The sequence below is a fragment of the Ursus maritimus genome, unplaced genomic scaffold, assembly GCF_017311325.1.
Source record: "Ursus maritimus isolate PB19 unplaced genomic scaffold, ASM1731132v1 scaffold_35, whole genome shotgun sequence".
Taxonomy (NCBI): Eukaryota; Metazoa; Chordata; class Mammalia; order Carnivora; family Ursidae; genus Ursus; species Ursus maritimus.
Window position 1 is genome coordinate 7,857,167 of NW_024426119.1, and position 22,876 is coordinate 7,880,042.

General features: G+C 43.9%; 1 protein-coding gene across 2 annotated transcripts in view; it reads left to right on the forward strand.

The window, feature by feature from the left end:
• The first annotated feature begins 1,742 nt into the window (after positions 1–1,742).
• Positions 1,743–22,876, forward strand: part of RTF1 (RTF1 homolog, Paf1/RNA polymerase II complex component) — a 52,160-nt gene continuing 31,026 nt past the window's right edge. Inside the window, exons 1-3 of one of the 2 annotated variants that reach the window (XM_040620484.1) lie at positions 1,806–1,964; positions 4,896–4,965; positions 16,358–16,468. In XM_040620484.1, coding sequence (XP_040476418.1) covers positions 1,948–1,964; positions 4,896–4,965; positions 16,358–16,468 — 198 coding nt within the window. In that variant the 5' untranslated portion in view covers positions 1,806–1,947. Of the gene's footprint in view, positions 1,965–4,895; positions 4,966–16,357; positions 16,469–22,876 lie in introns of both variants that reach the window. The other variant, XM_040620483.1, reaches the window with a different exon arrangement.

Here is a 22,876-nt window from a genome sequence, read left to right on the forward strand (position 1 = left end):
TTTTCTCTATATCCTGAATGCATTTTCAAGCTAACTGGTAGCAAATTGGACATCTAGGTATGTGTTTAGTTCCAGGGATTCCTCTAAGTCTGATATTTTTTTTTACTACTATTTTAAAGCATGCACATTTGTGATATTGTAACTTACCGGAGAAAATAAAATTTAGACAGTAAAGGGGAAAAGAAAAAGGGAGTCAGCAAAAACTCATCAGCTTGCCTGTGCCCAGTAATGCCCAGGGGAGACTGGGGTCTAACTCCCAAGTTCACTACCAGAACAAAGAATTAATGACTCCCCAAAAGTTTTGAGAACATTTTCAAATGATTGCTAATGTTCCCTACCCTATATTCCAAATCCCACAAATCACTTCTGAAATTGCCCTTTATTTTTTAAAGTAATTTCTATGCCCAACATGGGGCTCAAACTCATGACCCCCAAATCAAGAGTCATATGTTCTATGGACTGAGCTAGTCTGGTGCCCCTGAGGTTGCCCTTTTTCTTTTCTTTCTTTCTTTTTTTTTTTTTTAATTTTGCTTATTTATTTGACAGAGAGAGAGGCAGCAAGAGAGGGAACACAAGCACGGGTAGAGGGAGAGGGAGAAGCAGGCTTCCTGCTGAGCAGGGAGCCCAATGTGGGGCTCGATCCCAGGACCCTGGGATCATGACCTGAGCCAAAGGCAGAGGCTTAACGACTAAGCCACCCAGGTGCCCCATGAGGTTGCCCTTTTAATTAACTGATATCAACAGGCAAAAAACTGAACTTATTTTCTTCATACATCAGTCTCCCAAACCTCCTTTCCACTTGTGTTTCTTATCCTGATGAATGGACCACTCACCACCAGCTTTCTAAGCCTGGATCTAAGCATCATTTGTGCTTGGGACCTCGCCTTACGCGCTCTCCCAACTAATATTCATGTCCTGGGAATTCTACCTTCCAAATCATCCAGAATCCATCCACTTCTCTCCATTTGCACTGCCTCTTCTTTGGTTTGGGACACCATCATCTCTTACCAAAATAACACCAACAGCCTAAGTGGTCTCCTCGCCCTCAGCCTCCCACCCTTCCAATTCATTCGCCACACTGCACCCAGAGTAATTAAAATACAAATCTAGTAACGTCGTTCTTCAGTTTAAAATCTTTCAATACTGATGTTCAAACTTCTGAATATAGCTTATTAGGCACTGAAGGATGTGGCCGCTGAGTCCTTCCACACACACCAACAGTCTCTGTTCCATAATGAACTTTCAGTTCCCTGAACCCAATTTTTTCAATTATCTTTGCCCACGCGGGTCTCTGCTTGGAACACCCTTCCTTCTACTCTTCTTTTGGGTAACTCGGATGCATCCTCCAGGTTCCATCCAGCTCAGGGGTCACTTGCACCCCAGGTAGGCAGGTTTTATCCCGGACGCGTGCCCTCTGCGTGGTCCAGCCGACTTGTGTCTTTCAGGCAGGCAAGCCCCGGAAGGCGCCCTCGACACTCCATCAGCGTGGGCCAGTTGAAAGGCTTGTCAGAGCGGACCCAGATGCTTGCAGCGCCAGTTCACTACAGGTACGTAGCATACCAAGCTTCGGCCCCGCAGAGAAGACACACCCAAAGCTTCTAGGGGCCCGCGCAGGGTACAGGACCGCTGTCCACTGTCGGGAGCCCAACCCTGCACCGCGGCCCTCCTCCCACGCTGCGTCGGGGGTGGGGCAGGGCGGGGCACCGGGCGCCGGCGAACTGCGTGCGACGAGCGGGGGGCGGGGCCAGGGGCGGAGCGGAGCGCGCATGCGCGGTCGCCTTTGTGTGGGTCGAGCGGCGGCGGCGGCGGCGGCAGTGGCGGTCCCACTGGCAGGCGGGCAAGAGGGGAGTCCGGGCGGCGTCCGGCGTGCGAGCCGGGGGACCACCATGGTAAAGAAGCGGAAAGGCCGCGTCGTGATCGACTCGGACACGGAGGACAGCGGCAGCGATGAGAACCTGGATCAGGTGAGGGCAGGCCGCGGAGGCGCGGGCCGGCGGAGCGGGAGGGCTGAGTCCGGGCCACGGGAGCCTGGAGCCGGCCGGGCCCGGGGCCTCCGGCCCGAGCTCCCGGCCCGCCCCGTGCCCTGACCTCCGCTGCCACCTTTTTCTTGTCCTCCCCGCAGCGCCCGGGGCCCTCGGAGTCCGGCGGGGCCTGGATACGGAGCCCCGAGGACTTGGCGCCTTGGGCGGGGAGGCGGGGCAGGGACCAGGCTAGTGGGCCTCGGGCTCGGGGGACCAGCGGGGTCCGTGATCTGCCGGGGTCAGATCCGAGCGGCGGGCTGCAGGCCCGGCGATCCGGGCCCAGAGAGATAGGAAGTATCGCCCGCCAACCCGGGAGGCTGGGAGATTTTGGAGGAGGTGCAAGGGTGAGTGTGGGGTGGTGGGGGCGGGGGGCGAGATGGTGCGGGCCCTGGGAGATGAAGTTTTTCAGACTAGAGGTGTGGACCTAGAGGAGAGACACACTTAAACGTTCCGGGGAACCTTTGCCGTGCTTGATGAGGAAGACTTAGCTGTGGGCACAAATCTGTTTAGCAACTAGGGTCGTTTGTGGTTGAGAAGGGTCCTCGTTGAGATGTCAGACCAAAGAAAACTCTTGGGAGAAAGGAGGGCAGAAGTGAAGAAATATATAGGACGACTTGGAAGGACTATGACTTGGAAGGACTATGAGGCCTCTTGACTTTTCATGCAGCATCCCAGAATTCTTTCTTACTGAAGATTGTGCAGGAACCATTGAAAGTAACTTTTGGTCTCACTCTCTTGGGTTTGAACTTGTTTTTATGCTCTAGAAAATATTGTAGGGATGAAGCTGTCCTTTACAACAGTGCTCCAGTGATACAAGAAGATTCAAAGAGTTTCCCTCCCATGTTTTGTGAACAAATGATACAAAGAATATGCCAGAGGTAGTAGCTTTATAAGTTGAGAGAGTACTGAATTCAGAATCTGAAATTTTGAGTTCTAGGCCGGCTGTGCTGTTTTTTTCTAGCTATGTATCTTTTGTAACTGTAAAATTTAGATACATTAGCTTTGAGTATCTAATTGGGCTATTATAAGAATCAAGTGTTTGTAAGAATTCATATTGGTACAAGCACTTGCAAACTAAGGCTTTTGTATAAATGATTTCTTGGGGTCCCTTGGTATTAGGCCACAGGTCTCAGGACTAAAGTATTAAGGCGTGAAAGGGCTGGACTTTAAGGAGGAGGGACTGGAAATGTGTTGAAGAAAGAGGACTGTTTCGAAAATGGTGGTATTGAGGTGGAAAAGTAGTGGGGCTTCATCAAAGGGAGAAAATCTTGTTTGGGGACAGGAATTGAAAGGTAAGTTGAAATGTTTTCACTGAAAGGCTTTTGAAACTTACAAAAATAAAAAAATATATTCTTGGCTGGAAAATTTTAGGCTGGCACTTAGGAGGATTAGAACTTTTTTTTTTAATGTATCTAGAAATGTGGGTATTTCTAATAAAAACATCAGCTACCATTTACATAGTGTTTGGGGTGAACTAGTCACCTCAATTAAATGCTTTATTTACATTGTCAAGTTTTCAAATTGTGGTGAATTTAGTATCATTTTCTCCATTTTACATATGAGGGAGATGGAGATTGAAGAAGTAACTTACCTAGATTCACACAACTTTTTAGTGGTAGAGTTGGAATTTGAACTCCAAATCTGCATGATGGTAAGCACACAGTCTTCACTATATCAACGCAATCTGTTAGTCTTTTAATTTTTCATAGTGCAAAATGAGAATGATGTTTCATGGTCATTTTCCACGTTGCTGGAATTCATGTTTGTAAAGTACATTGAACAGTTAGGAGGAAATTATTACATCAAACAAAAAGATTATTTGGGAGCTTCCTTGGTAAAGCACTCTAAGACATCTGTTTTGATGATGAATGAACTAAACTGCAAATTACTCTGTCTGTAGTGATTTTCCACAGAATTCTAACAAATGATTTCAGACCTTCCTTTTGTGGTAGAGAGGTTTTACCTGATCTACAAAGAGCTCTTCCAAAGTGGACACTGGAAGGGATTGCAACTTTATTTTTTTTTTAAGATTTTATATATTTCTGAGAGAGAGAGCACGAGCAGGGGGAGAAGCAGGCTCCCCCACCCAGTGAGGAGCCTGATGTGGGACTCAATCCCAGGACCCCAGGATCACAACCCAAGCCAAAGGCAGAAGCCCAGCCAACCCAGGCGTCCCAGGATTGCAACTTTAAACCCAGCTCTATCTATTTATAAAAAGAAATTAGCATAAAATTTGTAAGTGATACCTAATACAGTTTAACAGCAATTTCAACTTTTTCCTCTTCAACCATTCTCATTGGCATTCTTTTATCAGATGGGAACCAGATCAAAATTCCCTTTCTCTGCACATCCTAACAGAGGCACCTGTGCCTTCCATCTCTCTTTGTTCAGTGCTCCACCAGGCTCTTAGGGGAATCAAAAACAAACATCTCTGCCCTCTAGAAGTTTTCACCAGACACCTTTAGCAGAAATTCAAAGTCAGGCTGGTTTGGGGGGTCTTTGGAATCCTCAGAACAAAATTAATGCATCTGGGCCTTTCTAACCAAGATGCCTTGGGCTGCTCCATCTAGTTCTGGGTCTTCATTGGGGATATAACATCATATTTGCTGTCTAGTGTAAGGTCCTTGTGGAAAAGACAAAATCATAACAAACCTCTGAGTGGTGTAAGACTGAAGCGGTTGGAAAGGAGGTCCTTTGTTCCCAGGTTTTCCAGATGGGCATAGAAGTCATTATGTTAGAAATATTGTTTCCAACTTTGTCCTTGCTGAAGGTGAGGCAGGTGAGCCCACTGTGCTGATTCTTCCTGGTGGTGGGAGGTCAGGACCACCTGTGTCAGAAGCTGCTTGGGTTGCTTATTGAAAATGTACTTTGCAGGGGCTCCCATCCCAGACCTACTGAATCAGACCCTCAGGGGATAGAACCCTGGACTCTGCAGTTTTACCAGGTACAGCCCAGGTACTCATGTATGTTAATGATTGAGACCACTGTCTGTGTGCGAGTTAATATTTTTGGTAAGACACTCTAGGAGAGAAACAGCCTCCTGTCCCGGCTGTAGTGTGTGCACAGTTGAAGAAACTTGACAGAGATGTTTGAGGTAGTGAAGCTGTTGGCTGTTTGAATTGTTGGGATGCTTTGTATTGAGGCCTATTTCCTTTTTTCCTTTGTTCATGATGGGAAGGAGAGGTGTGTAGGGACTGTATTGGAGTACTTTAAAATTGTTTTAACTTTGACGGGTTTTAAAAACTCAGACCTTTGAAAATTTGAAGTATTTCTTTATTTTAGAGAGAGAGAGCGAGTGAGCACGCAGGAGCGGGAGGGCCAGAGGGAGAGAGAATCTCAAGCAGACTCTGCACTCAGCACGGAGCTGGTTGTGGGGCTCGATCTCAGAATCCTGAGATCACGACCTGAGCCGAAACCAAGAGTTAGATGCTTAACTGACGGTGCCCCCTGGGCACCCCATCTTGAACATTTTAAAATGGCAAATCCTGAAGATACTTGTTTTTGGCACCTTTTGGAAAAGAGTTTTTGGCAAACCTAGGCTGTTGTTTGTTTGTTTTTACCCCATTGTGTACTTCCATGGAAATAATGTATGTCACTTGTTATGGAATAACATTTATGCGCTGGGTCTTATCAAATGAAAAGCATCCAAGATAATAAAGGAATAAGAGTTCTCTATTCAGATCAATGCACCTCAGTATTTATAAAACCTTTACTCTGCCTTTCTCAAGAAGAAAATTGAACTACTTGCATACTGGAATGCTTTATTTCATAATTTCCTCTCATTTAAAATGGTGATGTTGTCATGTCCTCTTTTTCTCTGCTTATGATACTTGAAGTAGCAATAATTAAATTTGTCTTTGAAAGAACAGGCCCCTAAGTATTTTCTAGGAGTTATTTTTAGATATTATATGTTAAAAATACCAGCGTTATAAAGTATCCTTCCATAAACCTTCCCCATAAAAGTTGGAAAATTTATTTTTTTAAAGATTTTATTTATTTGAGAGTGAGAGAGCAAGCACAAGCTGGGGGAAGGGCAGAGGAAGAGAGAGGAGCAGACTTCCAGCTGAGCAGGGAGCCTGATGCGGGGCTCCATCCCAGGACTGATCCCAGCTCATGACCTGAGCTGAAGGCAGACGCTTTTGATTGAGCCACCCAGGCACCCGAAGTTGGGAAATTTAAAAGTTGTGCCTCTTTTGTAGTCTTTTTCTTTTTTTTTTTTTTTTTAATGATTTTTTATTATATTATGTTAGTCACCATACAGTACATCCCCGGTTTCCGATGTAAGGCTCGATGATTCATTAGTTGTGTATAACACCCAGTGCACCATGCAATACGTGCCCTCCTTACTACCCATCACCGGTCTATCCCATTCCCCCACCCCCCTCCCCTCTGAAGTCCTCATGTAGTCTTTTTCTATTAGAGAATTTCATAGACGTCTAGGATGAAAAACTTGCGAGAAGTGTCAGTGTTAACTTGTGAAGTTTTTAATTTGTGTCATAATGTAGCATCCAGCTTGATGTAACTCATTTGGTAATTTCACTCACCTTTTCTGTGCAGGGAAGATTGAGTCCCGTGGGAGCTTTAGCAGGGAGGCTTTTAGGAAAAATTCAGGACTCATCTTTCAACACCAGATCTTTTGCTATACTTACTGCTCCCTTCCTAGACTGTAAGTTTCCCAAGGGCAGAGATTGTTTATCTTTCAGCAAATGTGTTAAACAGTGTTAGGCACTGAGGCTATTGGGTGAACAAAATGGAAGCAGTTTCCACTTTAAAGATTAGAGGAGACAGAAAGGAGAGGGTGACTATGGGGCAGGCATTGCTCAGAGAGTCATTTCCTCACAGTTTCACTAGCAGCTATGAGGGAAGAGCAAGGATACTGTGAGAGTGTGACAAGTGACCCTAGACTACCCTCGAGGGAGTAACACTTAAAGACTTGGAATATGTGTTAAGGAAAGGATTAGGAGACTGAAGAGTACAGAGACATATTGAGTGTTCATGGTTGAGGGACGAGCATGCTCAAAAGCGTTGAGGCAGGAAGGACCTAGCACCCTAATGAAACTGAAAGAAATACACAGTGACTGGAATATAACAAGTTGGAGAGAGAAGGTACAAAGGAAGCTGCGGTAGTCCCTTTGAAGGTGGAAAAGTCAGTTTAGTGAATCACAACCAGCATTAGAAATGAAAATGAAATTGAATCAAATAGAAAACATCAGGGATGCCTGGCTGGCTCAGTTGGTAGAGCATGTGACTCTTGATCTCGGGGTTGTAAGTTTGAGCCCCATGTTTGGGTGTAGCGATTACTTTAAAAAAATCTTAAAAAGGAAAGAAAGAAAACATCATGCGTCAGACTTAGTAAAAAGGAGTATTGTTTTCTGTAACCTGTATTTTGCGTTATACATGTACGTGTGTACTGGCTCATGAGGTAGAATTGATCGTACTGTGGGCTGGGGTTAAAAGAAGTTTTAAAGTTATTGGTAGGGCCATGTTGGCAATGTTAAGGACTTTGGACTTAATTCTGAGGGTAATGAGAAACCACTGAAGGATTTTAAGTTTGAAGAGGTGTTCAGATTTGTCTTTTAAAAAGTTTGGTTAGGGGCTCCTGGGTGGCACAGTCTGTTAAGCGTCTGCCTTCGGTTCAGGTCATGATCCCAGGGTCCTGAGATCAAGCCCTGAGTCGGGCTTCCTGTGCATCCAGGAACCTACTTCTGTCTCTCCCTCTGCTGTTCCCCCTGCTTGTGCTGTCTCTTGAGTGCACACTCTCTCTCTCAAATAAAAAAAAAAAAAAAAAAAAAAGTTTGCTTAGGCTGTTAGTGGAGAGTAATCTAGAGAAGGAACACCAGTTGGGTGGCAGAGGAGTCCAGGTGAGAGATGGTGGAAAGCACAAATCCCACTAGAACGGAAGCTCCAGGAAGGCAAGGCTATTTGTTCACTACAGTGTCCCTGCACCTAGGACAGTGCCTGGTATGCAGCGGGTATCCTGTTAATGTTTGCTGAATGAATGCCTGACTTGGACTGGTATGGTACTCACAGAGACAACAGAAGTAGATTTGATTGGTCAGAATATTCAGGATAAAATGGGAGGACTTGATTGATTGGATATTGGGGGTGAGGAAGAGGAAGGCCTGGCATGAGATGGGGAACCCCAGGGGAAGATCAGGTTTAAAGGTGAAGAGTTTAAAGTTGTGAGAGATCTGAGTGGAGACGTCAAGTAGGTAGTTGGAAATAATGCCTGTCTGGGGTGCCTGGTGGCTCATTTGGTTGAGCGTCTGACTCTTGGCTTCCACACAGGTCTTATGGTCTCTGGGTCCTGAGATCCAGCCCTGCGTTGGGCTCTGCATTCAGCACGGAGTCAGCTTGTCCCTCTCCCTCTGCTCCTCCCCCTGCTCACTCACGCTGCCGCGCACACGCTCTCTCTCTCTGGAATAAATAAAATCTCTAAAAAAAAAAAAAAAGAAGAAAAAAAGAATGCCTAACATGGAGTACGCTCGTTTGAAGCAATCTTTGTTGAATATGCAAATGGTACTTGGCATATTCATGGTGGCAAGTTCTCTGAGTTTTCTGGTTACAGCAGGATTACTCAGAGATAAGAGACAGTGTCAGTTTGGGAGTTCTTTTTTTTTTTTTTTTTTTTTTAATTTTATTTACTTATCTGAGAGACAGAGCATGAGGGGGGAGGGGTCAGAGGGAGAAGCAGACTCCCCGCTGAGCTGGGAGTCCGATGCAGGACTCGATCCTGTGACTCCAGGATCATGACCTGAGCCCAAGGCAGTCACTTAACCAACTGAGCCACCCAGGCGCCCCAATTTGGGAGTTCTTACTCCAACTCCTCTACTGTAAGATACCCCTTTTTTAAGGGGTAGAAGAAATGTGCATTAGTTAGGAAGTATATTAGAAAAGGGAACCAAGTAAAAACAAGTAACGATAGAACTTTTTTAAAAATTTTATTTACCTTTTGGGCGCCTGGGTGGCACAGCGGTTAAGCGTCTGCCTTCGGCTCAGGGCGTGATCCCGGCGTTCTGGGATCGAGCCCCACATCAGGCTCCTCCGCTATGAGCCTGCTTCTTCCTCTCCCACTCCCCCTGCTTGTGTTCCCTCTCTCGCTGGCTGTCTCTGTCAAATAAATAAATAAAATCTTTAAAAAAAAAAAAAATTTTATTTACCTTTTGTTTTGAATGGGTTGAAAAATGATTCTGTCAATTTTATAACATTGTGGGCATTTATACAACTCAGTATTTTATCTACAATTATAATTACTTGGCCGGAAATTTGAAGGGAAAGTTGCCACATTTAGTGCCAATCATGTGAAATATAAAGGATTGTTATACTGCTACTTTGGAATTAACTCAGAAGGGTTTTTGTATATACGTTAATTGTTTGGATTTATTTTCTTTCAATAAAAATAGTAGGGGGCACCTGGGTGGCTCAGTCGGTTAAGCATCCAACTTTTTTTTTTTTTTTAAGATTTTATTTATTTATTGCCAGGAGAGAGAGCACGTGAGGGTACAAGCAGGGGGAGCAGCAGGCAAAGGGAGAGGAAGAAGCAGGCTCCCCGCTGAGGAAGGAGCCCAATGCGGGACTTGATCCCAGGAATCCGGGATCATGACCTGAGCTGAAGACAGCCACTTAACCAACTGAGCCACCCAGGAGTCCCTAAGCGTCCGACTCTTGATTTCAGCTCAGGTTATGATCTCGGGGTTCTGGGACCAAGCCCCGTGTCAGGCTCCACACTCAGCAGAGAGTCTGCTTTTCTCTCTTTTGCTGTCTCTAAAATAAATAAATCTTTTTAAAAAATTAAAAAATAAAAATAGTAGATGCTTGTTGAAACAGTTCCAACAAAACAAATACCTCCCTGTCCCCAAAACATACATACACACAATGGCTCCATTCCTTACTCCTGAAAGGAAACCATGTGTCCACCATTGGAATCCCGTTCCTCTACCTGTAGTTTTGATATGAAAGAAGGAATAAGAATTAACATCTCAAATTTGTTTCTTTTCATTTCTAGAGAGGGAGTGGGGAGGGAGAGGGAGAGAAGAGAGAGAGAGAGGTGGGGAAGGGCAGAGGGAGAGGAAGAATCTTTTTTTTTTTTAAGATTTTTTTTTTAAATTTATTTATTCGACAGGATAGAGACAGCCAGCTAGAGAGGGAACACAAGCAGGGGGAGTGGGAGAGGAAGAAGCAGGCTCATAGCGGAGGAGCCTGATGTGGGGCTCGATCCCAGAACGCCGGGATCACGCCCTGAGCCGAAGGCAGATGCTTAACCGCTGTGCCACCCAGGCGCCCCAGGGAGAGGGATAATCTTAAGCAGACTCCACGCCCAGTGCGGAGCCCCACGCAGGCTTGCCTCACAACCTTGAGATCATGACCTGAGCCCAAATCAAGAGTCTAGGCACTTAACCAACGGAGCCATCCAGGTGCCCCAACATCTCAAATTTAAACTTATGTGAATTACTACTCTTTCCTCATTATCTCTCTAGTTCTCCCTCTTCTCTTTGTTCCTGTGACTACTTCCCATGTCCAGGTCACCATCCACTCTGATGGCATTGCTATGGATTCCTTCTGACTCCTTCCTGCACTTCTCGGCCCCTCTGGTCTGTTCCTCTGTCAGAGTGCTCTTTAAGAAACCCTCTGGGGATGGTTACTCCACTTAAAACCGTTTGATGGCTTCCCATGGCCTTCAAATAAGATGTTTACTCCGCATCCTGCTTTATAAACCCTGGAATGATCTGGTTTCTTCTTACCTCTAACCAACCTTACTCTGTTCTGCCCCTTGCCTGCTAAGCTCCAGTTGCATTGGTTCTTCTTCAGTTCTTAGACCATGCCAAACTTTGGCCATCTTCAGGGCCTTAGCTGTTCCATCTGGAGATCTCTGTCCAGAAAACTGCACGTCTCTTTCCTCCTTCAGGGGTTCTAGTCTCAGCCTAAATGCCGTTGCCTCAGAGAAACCTCCACAGATCAATGTATCACAGACACATTCCCCATTCACATTCACTTGATTCAATTCCTTTTTAGCACTTATCATGAGATATAATGAGTTGTTTCTGTTTATTGTCTGTCTCCCTTACTCACGTGTTTTGTTTTGTTTTTTTAAGATTTTATTTATTTGAGAGAGAGCGTGAGAGAGAGCACGAAAGGGCCAGAGGGAGAAACAGATTCCTCACTGAGTGGGAAGCCCGATGTGGGACTCGATCCCGGGACTCTGGGATCATGACCTGAGCCGGAGGCAGACGCTTATCCGACTGAGCCACCCAGGCACCTTACTCAGTTTTAAATTCCATAAGGTCAAAGACTGTGTATCCTTTTTTCATGACTGTCTACCCAGGGCTTGGTGGTACATGATACCTATCATGTGGGTAGTAGGGTGACCATCTGTCCCAGTTTGCCTGGAACTGAAGAGTTTCCTAGAATTTAGGACTTCCAGTGCCAAAACCAGGACAGTTCCAAGCAAACCAAGATGTTTGGTTACACTAGCTGGTAGTAATTATTTACAGTAGTTATATTTGTGGAATGAATAAGGGAAAAAGAGCTCAGCATGCTAATTAGCCATAAAAACCTCTGGGGCCTATCCATATAGGCTTTTAGTCTCATTTCTGGGGTGCAGAATGTGTATCCCACTTTCATGTGATCAGGGGAGGTTTGGTCAAAGAGATGAGATTTAATTTTCTTTAAGTGAGAGGGAGCTAAGTTGCTTTATTACCAACTGATCCTGACATGACATCCCAAAATGTACACTGTGAATGATTGGGGGGGGATTAAATCTCAAGGTTTATGAGTCTTCATGTATTGATGGGGATTAGAATTCTTTTTTTTTTTTTTTTTAAGATTTTATTTATTTATTTGACAGAGATAGAGACAGCCAGCGAGAGAGGGAACACAAGCAGGGGGAGTGGGAGAGGAAGAAGCAGGCTCATAGCGGAGGAGCCGGATGTGGGGCTCATCCCAGAACGCCGGGATCACGCCCTGAGCCGAAGGCGGACGCTTAACGACTGAGCCACCCAGGCGCCCCTGATGGGATTAGAACTCTAATCTTACCAGAATAATGCTACTTTAACAAACATTACCTTACTGCAGTTAGACTTGCTTTATTTTAGGGTCTCAGTTTTGGCAGTCTAGTTTAATGTTAAATATGGCTTTTAAGCAATATTAATGAAACTGCTCTAGAAGCCAGATGTGGCGTCCTACACAGCCATTCCTGTAGTATGATGGGCATTAGCCTTAACTTAACCAGATCTTTAGTTCAGCTTTAATTTGATATACCATGCTGTCACCCCCGACTGCCATTCCCTTAGACGAATACTGAGGTAAGTAGGGAAGGTTCACACTGGATGAGGTGAAATATAGGGACAGTGGTGAGAGAGAACTGTGGGACACACAGAATCGTCTCAGCCAGCCTGGTACAGTTGAATCCAGCTGGCAGGAGACAGCTGCAAATGGACCGGCACCCTGTGCGTGAATCAGTTTTAGATTGGCTTTTTCAAGTTCCAGGTGTTGAATCAGTCACCCCTACAGGTAGTAAATCTGATGGTTTCTTCACGTGTGCATGTTGGAAAGACCTTTTTGTTGTTTGTTAGTCTGTTCAGCTGTACTTAACGAGCCCTCAGTAGACCAGGGGACTTAACTATAAAGAGTACCCTTGCCATGCATCCCCCTAGTAACTTCCTGTACACATCTTAACTTGTGGAAAGGGTATATTTCACACTATTGACAAGGTCTGTGCTGTCACCATACTATTGTTAATTTGTATTTATTGTCATAGGAGAAGAGGAACTATCAGATGCAATTGTTTGTTGATGAAGGAGAGCCATTTGCTAGGTTTTTCATATAGAGTGGAACTTTAATAGGAAGGCAGTATTAACATTTTAACACTTTTGTTACAGTGACTTTTAATGAATGTCTATTACTTATAATAGTTAATGTTTCAGGGTAGGATTTGATTGACAGTTATCTAAATCCCTGTTATACTGAGTTGGTATTAAAACAGATTTCTGGTGCATTTGTGAACCTCAGAAGGTCAGGATGATTACTTACCAGAAATCTTCCTAAATTTTATAAATTTGCATTAAGGTAATGTGGAGGAAAAGATAATAGTAAAGTCCATATGTCAGTTACCATATAACCCAGCAATCCCACTTCTAGGTATTTACCCAAGTGAAATAATAACTTACATTTAGGGGTGCCTGGGTGGCTCAGTCAGTTAAGCATCTGACTTGATTTTGGCTCAGGTCATGATCCCAGGGTCCTGGGATCAAGCCCCACAGTGGGCTCCACGCTTAGCAGGAATGAGGATTTTTCTCTCCTTCTGCCTCTGGCCACCCCCCGCCCCTCGAGCTGTCTCGCCCACACACATTCTCTCACTAATCTTTTTTTTTTTTTTAAGGTTTTAGGTATTTGGGGTTTTTTTGGTTTGTTTTTGTTTTTGTTTTTGTTTTGAGAGCAAGATAAGCAGTGGGGAGGGGCAGAGAGAGAGAGAAAGGGTGACGGAGACTCCCCCCTGAGCAGGAAGCTTGATGCAGGCTCAATCCCAGGACCCAGAGATCATAACCTGAGCTGAAATCAAGAGTCAGACGCTTAACCAGTGTGTCCCCCAGGCGCCCCTAAAATAAATCTTAAAAAAAAAAAATCTTGCATGTACACAAAAACCTGTATATGAACGTGTAATTGCCTCCAAATGGCAACGACCCAAATGTTTTTCACCTGGTAACGTGTGGCACATCCACACAATGGAAGACTACTTAATAATAAAAGGAACAAACTACTAGTATGTGCTGCAGCATGGATGAGTCTCAAAAGCATTATGCTAAGAAGCCAGACTCAAAAGCCTGCATACTCTACGATTCTATTTATGTGATTTTCTACAATTGGCAGATCTGTCTACAGAGACAGAAAACACATCTGTGGTCGTCAGAGGATGGAGGGAGAGATATAAAGAGCACTAACTTCCTGAAAAGGCTAAAGATCATAAGAACACTCTACTTTCTTTTTATACCAAAACAGTAACTCCTCTTGACCAAATGCAAATTACAGCAGTATTTGTGGGGATGATAGAACTGTCCTATGTCTTGATTGTGGGAATGGTTAAACTGTATGTATTTGTCAAATTCTTAGAATTTATACATAAGGAAGGATAAAATATACTATGTGTAAATTACACCTCGGGCTTTTTTTTTTTTTTTCTTTTTTCAATTTTTATTTATTTTTTAAAGATTTCATTTATCAGAGAGAAAGAGAAAGAACGCGCGTGCATGCCCAGGAGTGGAGGGAGGGGCAAATGGAGAGGGACAAGCAGACTCTCCACTGAGTGCAGAGCCTATTGGGGGGCTCAATCCCAGGACCCAAGATCATAACCTGGCTGAAGCCAGATGCTTAACCAACTGAGACACCCAGGTGCCCCTGTTTTTGCTTTTGGGTTTTTTAAAAAATTTTATTTTTAAGTAATCTCTATACCGAATGGGGAGCTCGAACCCACAACCCCAAGATCAAGGGGCGTGCTCCACCGACTAAGCCAGCCAGGTGCCCCCTCAAGTTTTTAAAGACAGTAAACACATACACTTATTGCTGTAATTTGCATTTGGTCAATAGGAGTTACTATTTTGGAATGAAAAAGTAATGTTCTTTTGATCTTCAGCCTTTTCAGGAAGTTGGTGTGGTACCTCTCTTCAATGAAATGAGAAGAGTAACATTTCATGACTACTTATGAGGAAGAGAGCAGGTCAGCTGTTAATCTGAGAAGGTCATTTTCTCATTCTGGCCAGGGGAGTATACTCCTAAAATAGAAAGAGACTGGAAGAAGAAAACAGATACTCTGTAGCAGTCTATTATTTTAAAATCCGTCTTGGCACTTGACCTATAATTGTATAGCACCATCATCATCAAGAAATAATACTACTAATATTTATTAGTTGTATTTTTCTCTTTTTTGACAGAAGGGAAAAATGTTTTAGACTGGTAAATCATGACTGACTTGGGGTTCTATCTGCCCTCGTTTGAATTCTGGCTCTATCATGTACTAGCTGTGTTACCCTGAGTAATGGTAACCTCTCCTGCTGCTTAGTTTCTTTATCTTCAAATGGGGAGGATGACAATACTTACCTTAAGGTTGTCATGAAGAGTAAGTGTTAGATACTTAGAGAGGTACGTGGCACCTAGTAAGTACAGTATAATTTTGGACTGGTACTGATACTACAGAGGGCAAGAACCAGACAAGTGTCCTTTTGTTCCATGTTTGAGTGACTGGACTGAGTTGGTGAGAAGTAACAGAGAGGAGCCATGTGAAAGCAAATTCTGGTTCTAGCCATGACACTTAGTGGCACATCCCTCCCCCTGTAATCTGTCATAAATCACCAGCACAAGGCAGAGGTGGTGAATGGGAACATTTGGGTTGTCAAATTAGGATACTGATGCAGAAGTCCGAACACTTACTGCTTATTGTGAGGCTCTGGATTAAACACCAAAAATATACACTTCTCCCCCCACCCCCACTCCGAGTTCAAGCAGTCAAAATAAAAAATGATCTTAGAAGGGCACCTGGGTGGCTCAGTTGGTTAAGTGTCCAATTCTTTTTTTTTTTTTAAGATTTTATTTATAGAGAGAGAGAGAGACAGCCAGAGAGAGAGGGAACACAAGCAGGGGGAGTGGGAGAGGAAGCAGGCTCCAAGCGGAGGAGCCTGATGCGGGGCTCGATCCCAGAACGCCGGGATCACACTCTGAGCCAAAGGCAGACTTAACGACTGAGCCACCCAGGCGCCCCTAAGTGTCCAATTCTTGATCTGTAATTTGCAGGTCTTTATCTGAGGGTCAGGAGTTCAAGCCCTGCTTTGGGCTCCTTGTTGGGTGTGGAGCCCACTTTAAAAAAAAAAAAAAGAAATATCTTAGAAACGTGTAGTTTGTCAGCTTGTTCAAAACAATCCCACAAATGCCAGTTTTCCCGTGATTTACAATGAGAGGACGCTTGGAGTATTAGTTAGCTATACCAGTAAGAACAGTGAGCAAATTACGTTTGAAAATATGGCTCTCGTATCAGTTCCTAAGAATCAGTACTTCTGTAGCTTATCGAGGAAATGGTGACAATTTGGGAGTAACCTCCAGTCCAGTTTTCTAGTCATTTTTCCATTCAGACATACATTTTTCACTGAGAAGAGAGGGACAGATTTTGAAAACATTTCTTTAGTGCTTAGGAGTCCCGGCAGTCAGTCTATTCGTGTGATAAAAGTTGCTAAGATGACAACTTTCGATTGAAAGCACAAAGAGGTAGTAGAGATCTAGGGAACGTGGGCCTTTTGCTGTCTTGAATGTTTTTTCTCTGAACAAAACTCATGTGTCTACTTCTGCCCTGTTAGGAGCTCTTGTCCCTGGCGAAGCGGAAGCGGAGTGACTCTGAGGAGAAGGAGCCACCTGTGAGTCAGCCTGCAGCCTCCTCAGACTCGGAGACGTCCAACAGTGATGACGAGGTGGGTGTGGAGGGCGTTTGAGGGCCCTGAGTTGGTGACTCTTGACAGCCTCTTTTCCTTAAACTGAGACCTTACTGCCCAAGATCTACCAGAACTTCTTAGGGAAAGAAAATTGTGTAAGGAAAGCTCTCGAATTGTCATGTGCTGTCAGTTACCTAGTGTGCCCCTCTGCAGGGCACTTGCAGCCATCATTTATTTGCTTGTTTCCAGCCCTATTGCAAAAGAAGAGGCACAACCTGTTAGTCTTCATCTCTTTATTTTGTCTTTTTTTTTTTTTGGTCATTGTTTTCATTCCACTTTCATGTTGGAAAAGAAATTCTGGGGGTGCCTGGGTGGCTGAGTCAGTTAAGCATTGGACTCTTGGTTTCAGCTCAGGTCATGGTCTCAGGCTGTGAGATTGAGCCCTACAGCTCTGAGCATGGAGCCTGCTTGGGATTCTGTCTCTCCCTCTGCCCCTCCCCCCACTTGCATGCACCCTCTCTCTCTCTCTCTGGGGGGAAAAAAGGAAATTCTGTCAAGAATGCCATATGTTGAGGCACCTGGGTGGCACAGTTGGTTGAGTGTCCCACTCTTGGTTTCCACTCAGATCACGATCTCAGGGTTGTGAGATCGAGCCCCCTGTTGGGCTCTGTGCTTAGCAAGGGGTCTCCATGAAGATTCTCTCCCTCTGCCCTTCCCCCCACGCATGTGCAAGTCACTCTCTCAAATAAATAAATCTTAAAAAAAAAAAAGAGAGAGAGATCGAGAATGCCATATGTTGGGGTGCCTGGCTGACTCAGTCGGTGGAGCATGCAGCTCGTGATCTTTGGGTCCTGAGTTGAAGCCCCACATTGCGTGTGGCTTAAAAAATAAATAAATAAAATATTTTTTAAAAACCAGAATGCCATATGTTAGTGGGAAGTACTTTAGCAAGACAAGAAGCTTTCTTTGGATAGATTGAATCAACAGCCTCAGAGTGGTGGTGGTAATTTTTAGGGTGGAAAATTCGGCTGTTCGTTGTTTAAACCAAGGTGACTTTCCCAAACTGCCCACCCAAGGCCCTAAAAGATCTAGAACCTTAATGGAAGAGAGGGATGAAGGGAAAGGTCTTTGAAGCCCTCCTATGTGTTCCTCGTTTGATTTAAAATTTTTTCTTTTAGTAATTTCCTGGAGAGACGCCAGATGCCTCTTTTCTGTTGAATCTCATACCCTGCAGCCTTGGGGAGATATAGATATAGATATATAATCCAATTATATATAGATAATCCAGTATCTATCTATCTATCTATATAGAAATATATAGGGAGTCCAACTTGGGGCTTGAACTCACAACCCTGAGATCAAGACCCAAGCTCAGATCGAGTGGGACACTTAAGCAACTGAACCACCCAGGTTCCCCTAGGAAAATATTTTTAACAGTGTACTTATTTTATTTTAAAGTTCCGCTAAAGTAAAAAATGTTTTTATTATAATGACATTTAATTAACGTCTAGAATAATATTTACCAGTGCCGTGCATATGCAAATTAGGAATGGTTGTATTCTGATTGACTGTAGTGAAGTTCTCTTAATCTTAAATAATTTAATCTAAAATTGCTTCCCACAGCAAGAGGTAGTGAATATGTGGGTTTTTTCTTTTGTTTATTTTTAATATACTATATTAACTAACTAGAGGAACTATAATTCCTTTCAAATTGATAAAATCTGTTAGAAAAGTTGTAGGCTCTATGAAGTAATTTTTTGCTTTTTTGTTTTTGTTTTTCTTTAAAAAAATGCATAGACAGTACAGGAAAATCTTGAAATAATTCCCTTTCCCACTATTCCTACATGAACTATTTTTATTTTTCATGTTTCAGAAGTCAGCTTCTATGGATTTGCCCCTAATATCTGTGAAGTTTGAATCTCTGTTGAGCCTGGGATACCTCATAACATGTCTCTCATCTTCACAATTCCTTAAGATACAAGCAGTGACTCTCCTTTGAAGTATTGGGTTCGCCTTATTCCTGTCATTAGATCAGAGTCCTAGGTATGCAGTTACTATAGGGATTCCCTTTATCCTTTTTAGCTGCTTCTATCAGAAGGGCAGAGGGTGTGTCAACCTCACAGCATTAGAGGAGTCCAAAACTTGTACTAGAGTAGATCCAGCCTTTCTAAAAGCTTTTACAGCTTACAGTTCCCTTTGTCACTCACAGCTACTTAACCAAGTCTAAATGTCCTCACCTTAGAATGCTAGCCAACTGTTTATGCGCTTGTTAGAGACCAAGCCGAGACACAAGCTGCACCCTGCTCAGTGCGGAGCGAGACTTTGAGTAACTTTCCCCCACAAGGTTCTTTGCTCATGCTGCTGCCTCCGGGTCCCAGGCTCTACTCCATTCTCCTTCCCCCGACCCCCACTCGGAATAGCAGCCTCTGTAACACGGTCGTTCTGAAACGTGCCCTTTGGTTTGCATTATCATATCAGTCTTTGGCCCAGGCTACTAGCTTAGCACAGATCACCTCAAAGTTAGGGTGAATATTTCATTATCTTGGACAGTTAAGCAAACTGTCCAAAAAGATTAAAATAGTTTTTTAAAAAAAATCCTCGAGGGGCGCCTGGGTGGCACAGCGGTTGAGCGTCTGCCTTTGGCTCAGGGCGTGATCCCGGCGTTATGGGATCGAGCTCCACATCAGGCTCCTCCGCTATGAGCCTGCTTCTTCCTCTCCCACTCCCCCTGCTATGTTCCCTCTCTCGCTGGCTGTCTCTAACACTGTCGAATAAATAAATAAAATCTTTAAAAAAAAAAAAAAATCCTCAGGACATCTGGGTGGCTCAGTCGGTTAAGCATCTGCCTTGAGCTCAGGTCATGATCCCAGGGTCCTGGCATCAAGTCCCGCATCAGGCTCCTTGCTCAGCACAGAATCTGCTCTCCCTCTGCCTGCTGCTCCCCTGCTTGTGCTCTCTCTCTCTCTCTCTCTCTCTGACAAATAAATAAATTTTTTAAAATCTTAAAAAAAATCCTGCCAACTACTGGAGAACTCAGTGGTATTACTGTGAACTCAGATTTATGGCTGCCTTAAAGATACTCTAAGGTAGGTAGGGGACTTGCAAGATTCTTAGAATGTGAAGTTTGAGACAGAGGCTCTTGCTTTTTTCCCCCCTCTCTCGTGATGTTGATACACCTCTGTCGGTAAAAACCACATACTGAAGTAATTTACTACGTCTTCTGATTCCTCCTATGATGCCTATATCCGTATGACTTACAACATAGCCTTTTTGAAATTTGGTTGTTCAAGTTGCAGTTCTCAGTTAGGTGGAGTCTGTGATCTAATTTCTTTTTCTTAAATCTTTTTTTTTTTTTTAAGATTTTATTTATTTATTTGACAGAGAGAGACAGCCAGCGAGAGAGGGAACCCAAGCAGGGGGAGTGGGAGAGGAAGAAGCAGGCTCCTAGCAGAGAAGCCTGATGTGGGACTCGATCCCATAACGCTGGGATCACGCCCTGAGCCGAAGGCAGACGCTTAACCGCTGTGCCACCCAGGTGCCCCCCGCTTTTTTTTTTAAGATTTTATTTATTTATTCGACAGGATAGAGACAGCCAGCGAGAGAGGGAACACAAGCAGGGGGAGTGGGAGAGGAAGAAGCAGGCTCATAGCGGAGGAGCCGGATGTGGGGCTCGATTCCATAACGCCGGGATTACGCCCTGAGCCAAAGGCAGACGCTTAATGACTGCACCACCCAGGTGCCCCTGTGATCTAATTTCTGTGCCAGAAGCTACTCTGGACTTTTTTTTAAAAATACACCTCCCGGCTCTTCTCCCCTTCCACTCTTTTATTGTCGATTGTTATTAGTAAGCCATGAATACTGGTAGAAGTATATTGGTCCCTTCAGATTTGCTAGGACGGAAAACTGGTCAAGAACAACAGAGTTAGAAGGCTAATGGGTGGTTTGTTAAAAGGAAAGACATGCCCTGAGTTTAGAGCCAGAAGGTATCTAGCTAATTGATCAGGGCCAGTAGAAGAGGGAGATAGAGAGAACTGGGCACATTGGACATAAAGCATAAGATTCAAGTAGGGAAAGAATAGTAGATATTTCATGTGTAGCATCTTTGCAGGGAGGAAAACCTAAATTTAATGAAAGAAAATATACTTGTGTATTATTTTTGGTGAAGAGATTATTCTCGATGATATCTTGGGACACATGTGAAAATAAGATTCAGGACTCTTTCTGTAAGGGTTACATTGACCAAACCTGGGAAATTGGAAAGCACACCTCAGTGGTAGGTCATAAGACTATGATGTGGCATTTTGGTGTTGTCACTTCCTGTGCCTGAAAGCATTTGATAGGAAAAACACCACCAAGGGTGCAAACAGGAGTGGCAGGGAGAAAAAATAATAGGGAGGAGGAGAAAGCTAGCAACCGCTCATTCACACGATGGGTTTAAAAAAAAAAAATGGCCCAAACAAAAATGTCCATTTGTTAGGAAGAACAGAGTCCTAAATCAGGTACTTCAGAATCCTTTTTTTTTAAAGATTTTATTTATTTATTTGACACAGAGACAGCCAGCGAGAGAGGGAACCCAAGCAGGGGGAGTGGGAGAGGGAGAAGCAGGCTCCCAGCGGGGGAGCCTGATGTGGGGCTCGATCCCAGAACGCTGGGATCACGCCCTGAGCCGAAGGCAGACTCTTAATGACTGAGCCACCCGGGCGCCCCCCCCCCTTTTTTTAAGATTTTATTTATTTGAGAGCGAGCGAGCTGGGCAGGTGAGGGGGGGTGTAGTAAAGGGGAGGGAAAGAGAGAATCTCAAGCAGACTCCTCGCCAAGTGCAGAGCCCTACACTGGGCTTGATCTCACGACTCCAAGATCATGACCTGAGCCGAAATCAAGAGTTGGGTGCCTAACCCACTGTGCCATCCAGGCACCCCCAGAATCCTTTTTAAAAACATGGTGGATCGTGTGCATGGGGGCTCAGTTGGTGGAGCATACGACTCTTGACCTTGGAGTTGTGAATTCAAGCCCTACATTGGGTTTAGAGATTACTTAAAGTTAAAAACCTTGGGGTACCTGAGTGGCTCAGTTGGTTGAGTGTTTGCCTTTGGCTCAGGTCATGATCTCAGGGTCCTGGGATCAAGCCCCCTGTCAGCTCCCTGCTCAGCAGGGAGTCTGCTTCTCCATCTCCCCCAACTCATGCTCTCTCTCCAATAAATAAAATCTTCTTTAAAAAATTAATTAAAAATAAAAATATTTTTTAAAAAACCCACAAAAAACATGGTAGATCTTTCAGAAACCGCTACAGCTAGATAAGAAGGAAGCCCCAATTTCCGTAATTGTTACTAGTAAAAATCACATTGAAAAACCAAAACCCTTTTTTAATTGTTAAAAATCGAATAAAACTACATTAGACAAAGTAAGGAAACAGCTGAATTATCTTCTAATACCCTCCGCCTAAGCAAGAGTTATTTTTTAAAGCTTCATGTATAGTCTTGTTTTCAACATTTTTGAGAAATAAAAGCATGTGGCCCAGCCCTGTAGTTCAGTACTTGTCACACCTGTTTTTTCTTCCCCAGAGCTGTCAGTCTTCCTGGTGGCAGTTATGCCCCCACTTGCCTCTTTGAAAACTTTGCTCTCCTCTTGCTTTCCCCCCATTTCATTTTGCTCTACTTTCTTTCTGAAGCTTCTTCCTTCTCTTTTTTTCTTAACTGATCTTTCAGATACTCTCACTTGGATCTAGTTGTGCTCCTATTCCCACTCTGTTATCTCTTGCTGGTTCCAGTATTTTTATTAATAGAACATTTTGAAAATGATACAACTTTTACTTAAAAATTCACTTAGTAACAGCTTCTCCGGGAAGCCGACCTAGATATCCAAGAGCACTGTGTGATTGCTTTACCATACAGATAATACCTAATTAGCACAAGCTCTCGAGAAAGGCCTTCCCTGCCAAGCTAGTGTTTCCCTGTGTGTATGTTGGTTTAGTGGAGTTTTTGTACACACCGTGCTTCTGGAACAAGATGTTACACATAGATGAATTACCCCAGTACTGAAACTAAATCTTTGAAAATCTAGAAAAATCACTGTACTTGGGAAATTTTTGGTAGGCATTATTATATATAGTTGTTTTTCTTGCTGATTTAGTCATGATTATGAATGGCAGTTCTTGTATTGTGAAATAAGAACTTCCAGAATATGGAGCTGTGTGCAGTGCATTTTACACCTTTGCTTTTTCCTCTGTGAATGTAAGTAAGATGTGGCCATCATTCTCCTCTTTGGGTAGTCTCTTTACTCCCAACTTCCTGCATCTGATCTCTGGGGTCAGGAACCCAGGTGACCTACTACAGTTTAGGTCAGAATACTCTGGTTTAATACTTGATTTTAACAACAGCGATGTGGATTGCTTACCAAAACCCCCCCCCCTTTTTTTTTTTAACATCTTGGTTCTTGGCTATGTAGATA